Below are 10,795 nucleotides of genomic sequence, written 5' to 3' on the forward strand. Positions count from 1 at the left end.
GCTCCTGGCGTAAAGGCAGGCCATAAGGCTTAGGCCACTGGCAGCACCCACGGCAGGGGCTCGCTGTGAGAAGCCCCCAGACGGTCACCAGAAACCTCCTGCCACCAGTGCCTATGTCACTTCCTGGGCCACAGCCCTGGTTCTTGAGCTCTGCCAACACCCCCGCCTCCCCAGCGGCAGCGGTGTCCTGCACCCCTGTCCACCTCCAGGTTGGTTGCCCAAACTTCCGGCTCGCCTCCCAGCCCTCCCCATGCCTCTGCCATTCACTTCCCGTGTTAGACGCTCCCCGGCCTTGATGCACAGGGCATGGGCTGGTGGCCCTGGCCTGACCCTGCCCATCTCCTGCACCCCTGCCCGCATGCCAGTCTCCTCTGTCTTCCCAGATCAGAGAGAAGGCACAGGCCACAGGCAGGTGAGATGCTGTTTCTTTATTCAAAAGTAAGCGACGCCATGACCCATCAGTAAGCGGCTGTGTTCATGTGGGCCGGGGTGACCCCGGGGGCGACACACCACACAGGGCTGCCCAGCACACTGCCAGGAGCTCCCTCAGGGCAGGGACACAGACAAGGACACCACAGAACCAAGAGCACTGTGAACCACAGGGAGGGAGGGAGGGAGGGAGGGAAGAGCTGGAAGAGCCACCGGCAGCCACCGCCTGCTCCCTCATCTCCCACGTGTCCCCTGGGGGCCCTGGGCCTCAGCTAGGAACCCTAGTGCTGCCACCACAGGGCCACACGACACAGAAGGCTTCCTTCTGCCTCTGTACACTGCGACAATAAACCCTGCTTCACAAAGCTGTCGGGGCACAGAGGAGACCGAGGTGGGGACACTGATCCAGGTACTCAACACAGCCTGGCACAGACACACTCAATAAATAATCGCAAAGAAATGTCTGCCCCCATGGCCTCCTGGGGGCGGCCGAGGCTCCCTCAGGGCACTGGGACCCTTGAGGACTCCTTGGCGCCTGCGGCCCCTGGAGTGCCCAGGGCTCCAGAGTGCACTGAGCCGGGGCAGCTGCCGGGGGCAGGGGACTGGACCCCCAAGGAGGCACCCACGGAGGCCGGGTAGACAGCAGAGGAGCTAGGGCTTGGACCAAAGTGGTTCTGCACATAGCACAGGCCAGACGCAGGCTGGTACGGAGGCGGGCTGGGTGTGTGCCCTGGGGCGCACGCTGGCCAGGAGGCTGGCTTCTGGCTGCCGGCGTGCTGCATCTGGGTGACAGGGTGGCTCGGGGACAGGTGAGGGTGGCAGCTCTGTGTGGGGTAGGAGCCGGGCACGGGGTTCAGCCTGGAACGGAACAGAGGGAACACGGTTATTCAGCCAGCCATGCCGCGGCACACTCTGTCATCACGCTGGAGGACGGCACGGCTGCTGCCTGTGTTCACAGGTGACCCCTGCTTGGACAGTCCCTGCGATTGGCTCTAGGTGCCCAGGGAGGGAGGGGCCGACGCACAGCCCACAGCCAGTGATACAGAGGCAATGGCCACCCCCAGGACTGTGGGGAGTGACCTCTCCCAACAGCTTCTAAAATGGGTGGGGACAGGACTGCATCATGGCGGCCCGTGTGCCTGCGGCTGGCCCAGCAAGACCACAGGAGGGGAGCGAAGACCCTCTGTGGATGGAGGGTGGGTGACTCTACCAGACCACGGACACTTGCAGCTGCGACACTCTAAGGGTTCTGCCCCCTGAACTTCTGGGCCAAGTTCCAAACACTGAGCACGCGGCAGGGTCACACAGGGCAGCGTGCGGTCACAGTACTGACCCCACACACATGCTGATCAAAGCCCAACCTGACAGGACAATGGCTCAAGTCCAGGGACAGGACACTGTGGGTGACGCTTGTTGTGATGTGTGAAAACATGTCCCAGCGAGAGCAGGCGGGGAGACAGCTCGCTGCCAGCCCCACCCCACACGTCCTCACACCGCCCGAGACACCACGTCCTGTTCTGTGCAGGCCACGTGCGGGATGTAGCAGGCAGAAAGGGCCACTTAGCATGGAAGAACTTTCCTGGGGGCCAGTGCTGCGGTGTAGTGGATAAAGCCACCACTTGAAATGCTGGCATCCCAAATGGGCGCTGGTTCGAATCCCGGCTGTTCCACTTCCAGTCCAGCTCCCTGCTAATGGTCTGGGAAAAGCAGTGGAAGATGGCCCAAGTGCTTGGGCCCCTGCACCCGCGTGGGAGACCTGGAAGAAACTCCTGGCTCCTGATCAGTGCAGCTCTAGCCGTTGCAGCCATCTGGGGAGTGAACCAGTGGGTAGAAGACCTCTCTCTCTCTCTCTGCAACTCTTTCAAGTAAATAAATAAGTCTTTAAAAAAAATAAATAAATCTTAAAAAAAAAAGAACATTCTTGCTGTGGCCTGCCTTGGTGACTGGCCGAGTGTCAGTCACCAGAACCGTCCAGCTTACGGCTGCTGACCGCCATCAGCTTAAGATTAAATTAAAAAAAAAAAAAAAACACTTTAAAAAATTTATTTGAAAAGAAGAGAGAGAGAGAGTAGGAGAGAACCTTCCATCTCCTGGCTCACTCCCTAAATGCCTACTACAGCTGGTTCTGGGCCGAGCCGAGCCGAGCCAGGAACCCAGAACTCAGTCTGGGTCTCCCACATGGGTAACAGGGACCAAGTACTTGAGCCGTCGCCCCTTCCTTCCCGGGGTCACCCCTCCTTCCCGGGATCACCTCTCCTCTCCTTCCTGGGATCACCCCTTCTTTCCCAGGGTTACCCCTCCTTCCCAGGTCACCTCTCCCTCCTGGGGTCACCCCTTTCTTCCTGGGGTCACCCCTCCTTCCCGGGGTCACCTCTCCCTCCTGGGGTCACCTCTCCTTCCCGGGTCACCTCTCCCTCCTGGGGTCACCTCTCCTTCCCATGGTCACCCCTCCCTCCCGGGGTCACTTCTCCCTCCCGGGCTGTGCACCAGCAGGAAGTTGGATCAGAAGCAGCGGACCAAGGACTGGAACCGGACAGCCAGCCCAGGGAGGGACGCGGGTGTCCCTGAAGTACTGCACCACACGCCGCCCCACCAGCTGCCCTGATTGAGGGGAACCCCACACGAGGAGGGGACTTTGCACCCAAGACCCGTGTAGCCCGCTCAGAAGTCCGAGAACGCTTAACCCTCCCCTCAGCACCTCTGCTTCCATTTCCAGTCTCCCCCCCGTATTTGCCTGGAGCAGAATGGGGGAGTTTGCATTTCTGCTGAAGAACCCCAGCCCCTGCCCCCCTTCACAAGAGGGCCCCAGGCCAGGGCCACTGAAGGCTGGGAGCAGCTCCCAGCTGGACAGAGCCCTGCCCAGGCCTGGGGAGGGTGGGAGCCACCGGGGGAGCAGCTCCCAGAAAGGGGCCGCTGACGGGAAGGAGCCCTACCCGGCGTGATGGAAACCGAGCACGAGGAGCGCTGGCCAGCAGGGCCCTGGTGCTGGGTCTGCGTGACCCACCCGTGTCCCGCACGGCCTCCTCTACAGAGAGCACAAGCAGGAAGCTAGAACAGGAAGTAGAGCTGGGGCGTCGCAAGCAGTCTCTTAACCCCTGTACTAGATACCCAGCCGCACCCACTTCAGCCAGGGCTGGCGGCCTCCGTGCGGTCTGACCTGCGGCGTGGTTAAGGACAGATGGACAGGGCTCTCCAAGTGACCCAAGGCTCAGCCTCCCTCGGACACACCGGGCGGCAGGCAGGGAGCAGGAGGCCACGCCTGCCCACGCCCGGCCCCTCTGCTCCTCCGCCCGAGGTGCTGACCCAGCCGCACCCGCAGACTGGAGGCTGGGAGAGGGGGCGCAGCTCTGGACTCACTTGCGGCTCTGGGCCGCCCTTCTCTCCGCAGAGGAGCCCGAGATGTACTTGAAGAGGGAGATCCTCCTCATGAGGCTGAAGGGGAACTTCTGGTCCAGCTTCAGGGCCACCCGCTCCGGGAGGTCCAGGGAGTAGCAGTACGTGAGGCCGTCTGCGCTCGGCGTCAAGGCCAACGGAGGCAGTGGAAGGGAGTGGGCACGGGAGGCCAGCGCCTGCTGACTGAGGGGCGGCCACGCCTGTTCCACCACCCCCTCAGGCCGGGGGCTCACGCTCGGGGAGGCCGCGTCACCAGGGCCCACCGCACTCACAGGGGACGGGCCCCGGCAGCAGGGCGCCCGCCCAGGCCCTTTCTTGAGCTCTCCTAACTGCTGCGGTCAGCCCCACGCCAGCACACCCCTGTCCCTGCGGGGGCGAGGCACGAGGCTGTCCCGGGGTCCTCAGGGGGACGGACGGCTCCCATTCCTTCATCCCAAGCAGCTGGCACCCTGCATCCATGGGGCTCCTGTCACCACTGCTCCCCAGCCTGATGGCACCCCGGTCATCCTACCCGTGTCCTCCCACCACCGCCTCGCCCTGGGTTCATGCACACTTTCCTTTAACGCCCAGCGTCACCTCCGTGGGCCTGGGCTGCAGGGTGAGTGACAGGCGACACACCAGGAATAAGCCACGGGCTAGGGGAAGTGGGGCGAAGCTAAGGTCTACCTGGGGAAGCCCCGGCTGGGGGCCCAGCCTGGCCGAGGCAGAGCCCAGAGGGCGCATCTGACCCTGAGGGAGTGGAGCAGACACTGGGCACCTGGGCACGGGCAGCAGCAGCTAGGAGAAGGCTGCAGGGGGACCCACGGAGGAGAGGGTGTCCTGCAGGCGCAGTTCTTAGCACTGTGAGTAAGACTGCTCGCTGCTGGGCCAAGCCGCCCCAACCATTCTAGGACGTCTCGCCGGTCACTGCAATGACCAAGCCTTGCAGGAGAGCAGTGGATTTCTGAACCTGATTCCGGGTGGTAAGCAAGGCTACCCACCTCGGCACAGCTTCAGGAAACCCATCCCACTCTGACTGATGAGGCAGTGGGAGGCCAGTCCTCCCGCCAGACATAACCACCAGCCAGGGCACGACACGGCGAGCAGACGGCTTTGGACTTTAGACAGCGAGCACTGCTGGCCCGTGATTCCTCGCGGAAGAAGAAACGAGGCACGAGGCCTGAGATCATGCCGGCTTTCCACAGGGAGGCACCTCCCGAACCGCAGCACGGGGACAGCACCGGAAAGGCCGCAACCGGGATCTGCCGGCCGGTGTCATGGCGAGAGGGCGGTGCTCAGAGAAGCAGCCCCGGCATTGGCACTGCTGGGTACTAGGGTGGACGTGCCCAGGCTGACGCCTCATGCCCGGCAAGATCAGAGCGGGGAGGGGAGCGGAGACCCTAACTCTCCATGGCAGTGACACCTTCGAGTCCCAACCAGACAGAGCCAGATCTCACTGGAACCCCAGGGCGCTCGGAGGAGACCTCCCAGAAGGCAGTGCCTTCCAAATAAGACTGCGGGGGCTGCTGGGTAAGAGCTCCTGCAGCCCCTCCCTGGAAACGCTTACAAACAAACCTCAGGGTCCAGGCTCGACTCCACGTGAACTAGCACTGCCCCGCAGGACGCCAGCCCGCAACGGTGCAGCCAGCACAGCCCACGCACGGCAGTGGGATCCGGGGCCCAGGGGACAACAGCCGACGGCAGCAAACAGATCAGAGGACGTCACTATGAAGAGGTAAGTATGCAACGAGGGAACACACAAAGAATCTCAGTACAAAAACGAGAACAACAACAAATGGAGCCTCTTCAGCTACAAGAGAAACACAGACCCCGTCCACTGGGCTGAGCGGGAGGTTAAGACACCACAGGAGGGGCCGGCGCTGTGGCTCAGGGGGTAAAGCCGCCGCCTGCAGTGCCGGCATCCCATGTGGGCGCCAGTTCAAGTCCTGGCTGCTCCACTTCCGATCCAGCTCTCTGCTATGGCCTGGGATAGCAGTAGAAGATGGCCCAAGTCCTTGGGCCCCTGCACCTGCGTGGAAGACCCAGAAGAAGCTCCTGGCTCCTGGCTTCAGATTGGGCATCTGGGGAATGAACCAGCGGATAGAAGACACCTCTCTCTCTCTCTCTCTCTCTCTCTCCCTCTCTCCCTCTCTCCCTCTCTCCCTGCTCTGCCTCTCTCTAACTTTGCCTTTCAAATAAATAAATAAGTCTAAAAGAAAGACACGACAGGAGAGGGTCCTGCGCTGGAAGCCAGGGCAACAGAAGAATCCAAACCGAGGTGGGGAGGAGGCTGAGAACAATGCCGAGCCGCTGAGCGCACGTGTGACCGGGGTTCTGCACGGAGAGGGGACAGAACAGAACACAGGACCACCATCCTCTTTCCTTCCAGATCTGATGAACGATCACAAAGTGAGCACAAGAGACACAGAGAAGGCCATCTCAAGGCACATCATCATCAAACAGCTGGGAAACAACGATAAAGCAAGAAAAATCATGCAGGCAGCCAGATACAACTCATCGTATAAAGCGGAAAAATAAAAAATAATTACTAATTCCTCACCAGACGCGATGCAAGGCAGGTGACAACGCAGTGACATCTCTAAAGGTTGAACATCAATGACATTATATTCACATTTGAAAAAACAAGAGCTGAGCTAGCAACTGGCCGTATTTCTACAGCCTGCAGATTCATAAATCAGAATAGATTTTAGACGTATAACCCTCAATACTGCCAAACCTGATGTTTAAAACAGTAACCTCGGCCGGCGCCACGGCTCACAAGGCTAATCCTCTGCCTTGCGGCGCCGGCACACCGGGTTCTAGTCCCGGTCGGGGCACCGGATTCTGTCCCGGTTACCCCTCTTCCAGGCCAGCTCTCTGCTGTGGCCAGGGAGTGCAGTGGAGGATGGCCCAAGTCCTTGGGCCCTGCACCCCATGGGAGACCAGGAGAAGCACCTGGCTCCTGCCATCGGATCAGCGCCATGCGCCGGCCGCGGCGGCCATTGGAGGGTGAACCAAGGGCAAAGGAAGACCTTTCTCTCTGTCTCTCTCACTGTCCAACAAACAAACAAACAAACAAACAGTAACCTCACTCTGTACTCTAGAATGTGTCCCCCCAAGTACCAGAATACCCACACACACAAGACTGACCCTGCACTTTCAATCACTCGTATGGCCAAGGTCTGTCTTTTTCTGGGGAGAAGATCAGACCAGATAAAAAAACAGTAACAAAACCAAACGAATCCGTTTCCTATTCCTTTCATGGAGTATCTCTGGCCTGTGGGTATTCCAGATTCTTCCAGTGAAAACGCTTAGCATGGTCAGTCAAACGCAGGCTTACACCTCGGTTTCTGGGAGGAGGAAAACTGGACCATAGTGCACTACACAGCAGTGCTACGCTGGCATGAGCAGGTGACCAGGTGACCGCAGGGACCGCTCCCAGGTGGGGAACTGCTCGTCCAGGGCTGGGCCATAAACTGCCCGGGGCCATGGGGGTGTCAAAGCTGAAGGGAGAACCTGGGCTGCCTCCGGTCACCCCCCCTCGCCCCCGGCCTGGGTGACACCCCTGACACCCCAGCCCCAGCACGCTGGCCGCCAAGGGCACTCGGCACGGCCCCAGGCTAGCCACGAGCGCCCTCCAGGAAGGATACACGCCAGCCCGATGGCGAGCCCGCACACGTTGCTGAGGAAGGACGTCTGGGGGATGAGCCAGGAGGCGCCCAGCAGGAGCCAGGGCACCAGGCCCGAGGGCACGACCACGCCGAACACCAGGGCGCGCCTCACGCGCGAGCGCACGGACGTGACGCCCAGCATGGCGAAGGCCACCGGCGTGAACCCCCGGGCATCCTCCACCTCTCCCAGCTTCGACAGCGAAGACACGGCCTCAAAGGACAGGAAGATGATGGCGGAGAAGACGGTGAAGATCAGGGTGAAGAAGCAGTGGCGCACGGTGCCCACGGTCCTCTCAAAATTGCCGGCGAAGCGCCAGATGACGATGGCGCCGCAGAGCAGGGACACTGGGTTCTCATAGACGAAGATGTAGGTCACCAGCCTGTAAACTGGAGAGGTGGCTGGGTTACAGGCCTGCGGGACGGAGAGAGAGTCCAAGGCCAAGGAGCAGAGGCTGGCGGAGACCAGCGGCCGCTGAGCCCGCAAGGCCGAGGCACCAATGGCTCCCTCTGCTCTCCCCAGGGGCCCCGGAGCAGGTCTTATAACTGGTGATGCATTTCCACGTGGGGAGAAGATGCCCTGGGCACGGGGTGGGGCCTGAAGCGGCCAAGCGCTTTGTAATCTTTCTCCAGCTTTCACACTGACCTACCTCACTGGGCAGTCTGAGGGTTAATTAACTGTATCGGCTTCGGGGTGCACTGAGTGGGTGTCACTTAACACTCTGTGTGCCAGTCTCCTCTCCTTCCACGGGGGCTGTTCAGGGGGGGAGAGAAAAGGGACTGTGAATTATTTGGCAACTATGATAAGGATCCTAAGACCATCATTAGTCATAGAGACAGGGAAACCGGAAGTCTGCCTTGTAGATGCTTATGCAAAATCTTAACAGGTGCACCCCCTCAAGCCCTGGCTGCTCCACTTCCGATCCAGCTCCCTGCTAATGCACCTGGGAAAGCAGCGGAGGATGGCCCCAGTGCTTGGGCCTCTGCACCCACGTGGGAGACCGGACGGGAGTGAACCAGCAATGGAAGACCTCTCTCTCTCTGACTCTGCCTAACTCTGCCTTTCAAATAAATAAAATAAATATGTCGTCAAGTACTTCCAAAATAGAAATTCCAAGTATAAAGGTGGTGCAAAGATTCTAGATGCCACTTCTGTATGTCTTGGGAATTATATACCCACCGAAGCCTTAGTTCCAAAACCACACACAATAAAAACAAAAACCTGGCTTCCTGTCTCGGCTGCATGACTCAAACTTGCAGGGTTCCCCAACACCAAGCCTCCATCTCACGCAGATAACAGGCAACTGAGTAAGACCTGTGCCACAGGGTCGCCGGGCGTGTTAACTCAGATGCCTGCCCGCGGCTGCGCTTTGCAAAAAAGCCAATTTCCCACGGCCCTCCTGGGAGAATGAGGAAGACAGGGACGGTCACATTCAATCGCTGTGCAAAATTTCTAAGACAAGGGCCACCTGTTCCAAAGGCGGAAGACGCTCCGCTTCCCAGAGTGAGCAGGACTCGCAGTCAGGATGAAGGGGAGCCCAGAGGTCAGTCCTCTCCCCACCCAGGCGCTGGGCAAAGCTCCCCGGCCAGCCCTCCCAGGGGAAACGTGGGTGGGCGTGTGCACGAGAGGGGAGGGGAGACGTGGGTGGGCGTGTACACGAGGGGAGGGGAGGGACCCGGGGACGGCTTCACACCCCCCCCCCCCCAAACTGAGCACGGGCTGCTGGGCCAATGAGTCCGGGGGTCTTGACCAGCTCGCTGGCCACAGGGAGGGGACACCAGCAATGACCGAGGCAGCGGGAGGCCGTGCTGCTCCTCCAGGGGCGGGCGGCGGGGTGCCGAGGCCTGGGAGGCTGCAGCCGGTGACCCAGGTCCGAGAGGCCCCCCACCCCCACCCCCACCCCGCCGCCCCGCGAGACCCCCGCCCCGGCTCACTTTGCCAGTTGCGCAGCGCTTCGGACCGCAGCGACAGGCCCGACGGCGCCAGCGGCGGCTGCAGCAGGAACAGGCGAGGCCCGGACACCAGCAGCGAGAGCAGCGCCGTGAAGAAGGTGGCGGACGGCACCTCGGGGCACAGAGCCCAGCTGCGGCTCGCGGGGCCGGACGCCGCCATGGCCGGCAGCGTTCCCGCGCTCCCCGAGCCGGCCCTCGGCTCCTTCCGCCTCCCCGCGGCTGTCTCCCCTGGCAACAGCCGGCCGGAAGCCCCGCCTCCCGGAGGCCCCGCCCCCCGCGCCGGGCTGCCCAATCCGATCGCGCCCGCCTGCGCTGGGCGCGCCCTGACCTGGGGCTGTGTGGGTCGCAGGGCTGCAGCCCGGGTTTTGACCCCCTGGTCACAGGGCCCTGTTAGGCCGCACCCATGCCCCTCAGCTGTATCCACCCCCATCAGGCCGAAGGCGAGGCTGGGCTGGAGCTGCGCCGATCTGAAGCCAGGAGCTTCTTCTGGGTCTCCCACGCAGGTGCAGGGGACCTAGAACTGGGGCCATCCTCCACTGCTTTCCCAGGTGCATTAGCAGGGAGCTGGATCTGAAATGGAACAGCTGGGATTTGAACCCGCGCCCACTTGGGATGGTGGCGTTGCAACAGTCGGCTGGGCTCAGAGGCAGCTCGCTTGGACCTGGTTGGAATAAGGAAAAGGGAGTCTCTCTGCAAAATGCTTGCTGCCCCAAAAATCATCTTTAGCGAGATGAAAGTGCCAAATCCTGTGTGTTTCTCCCCAAAAGCTGCCTTTAGCAGGACAGAAGTGCCCAGCCCAGCCCTCTGATGCCGCCTTTTTTTTTTTTTGACAGGCAGAGTGGACAGCGAGAGAGAGAGAGAGAGAAAGGTCTTCCTTTGCCGTTGGTTCACCCTCAATGGCCGCCGCGGCCGGCGCGCTGCGGCCGGCGCACCGCGCTGATCCGATGGCAGGAGCCAGGAGCCAGGTGCTTTTCCTGGTCTCCCATGGGGTGCAGGGCCCAAGCACCTGGGCCATCCTCCACTGCACTCCCTGGCCACAGCAGAGAGCTGGCCTGGAAGAGGGGCAACCGGGACAGAATCCGGCACCCCGACCGGGACTAGAATCCGGTGTGCCGGTGCCGCTAGGCGGAGAATTAGCCTAGTGAGCCGCGGCGCCGGCCCTGATGCCGCTTTTGTTTTACAGGTGGAACAAGGTTACGAATGCAGCCTTCTGATTGTTGGCTGCTGTTCTCCTGGGGGAGTGAACCAGCGGACAGAAAGGTTCTGTCTCTCTGTCCATCCTGCTTTTCAAATAATAAAATACATCTTTAAAAACTGGCCTAGTATTTGAGTATAACCTACAACTATCCTTCCATGTACCTCATGGGATGAGG

General features: G+C 61.0%; 1 protein-coding gene across 1 annotated transcript; it reads right to left on the reverse strand.

Moving 5' to 3' along the window:
* Window positions 1-413: 413 nt before the first annotated feature.
* On the reverse strand, window positions 414-9,672 carry RHBDD2 (rhomboid domain containing 2). Its single transcript, XM_002711907.6, has 4 exons — window positions 9,405-9,672; window positions 7,452-7,859; window positions 3,787-3,937; window positions 414-1,287 (listed from the first exon to the last, which is right to left on the reverse strand). The coding sequence occupies exons 1-4, from the start codon at window positions 9,580-9,582 to the stop codon at window positions 930-932; spliced, it is 1,095 nt and encodes a 364-aa protein (XP_002711953.1). The 5' UTR covers window positions 9,583-9,672; the 3' UTR covers window positions 414-929.
* Window positions 9,673-10,795: the final 1,123 nt, after the last annotated feature.

Source organism: Oryctolagus cuniculus, chromosome 19 (genome assembly GCF_051225735.1).
Source record: "Oryctolagus cuniculus isolate XC-2025 breed Fujian yellow rabbit chromosome 19, ASM5122573v1, whole genome shotgun sequence".
Lineage (NCBI taxonomy): Eukaryota > Metazoa > Chordata > Mammalia > Lagomorpha > Leporidae > Oryctolagus > Oryctolagus cuniculus.

What these genes read in the sequence shown, in the direction of transcription:
- RHBDD2 (XM_002711907.6), bottom strand. Translation starts at nt 9,582, where the DNA reads ATGGCGGCGTCCGGCCCCGCGAGCCGCAGCTGGGCTCTGTGCCCCGAG. An exon ending in AGCGCTGCGCAACTGGCAAA is followed by an intron (nt 7,860 to 9,404) that starts GTGAGCCGGGGC and finishes CCACCTCTCCAG; the next exon opens with TTTACAGGCTGGTGACCTAC. An exon ending in AGGGCGGCCCAGAGCCGCAA is followed by an intron (nt 1,288 to 3,786) that starts GTGAGTCCAGAG and finishes GTTCCGTTCCAG; the next exon opens with GCTGAACCCCGTGCCCGGCT.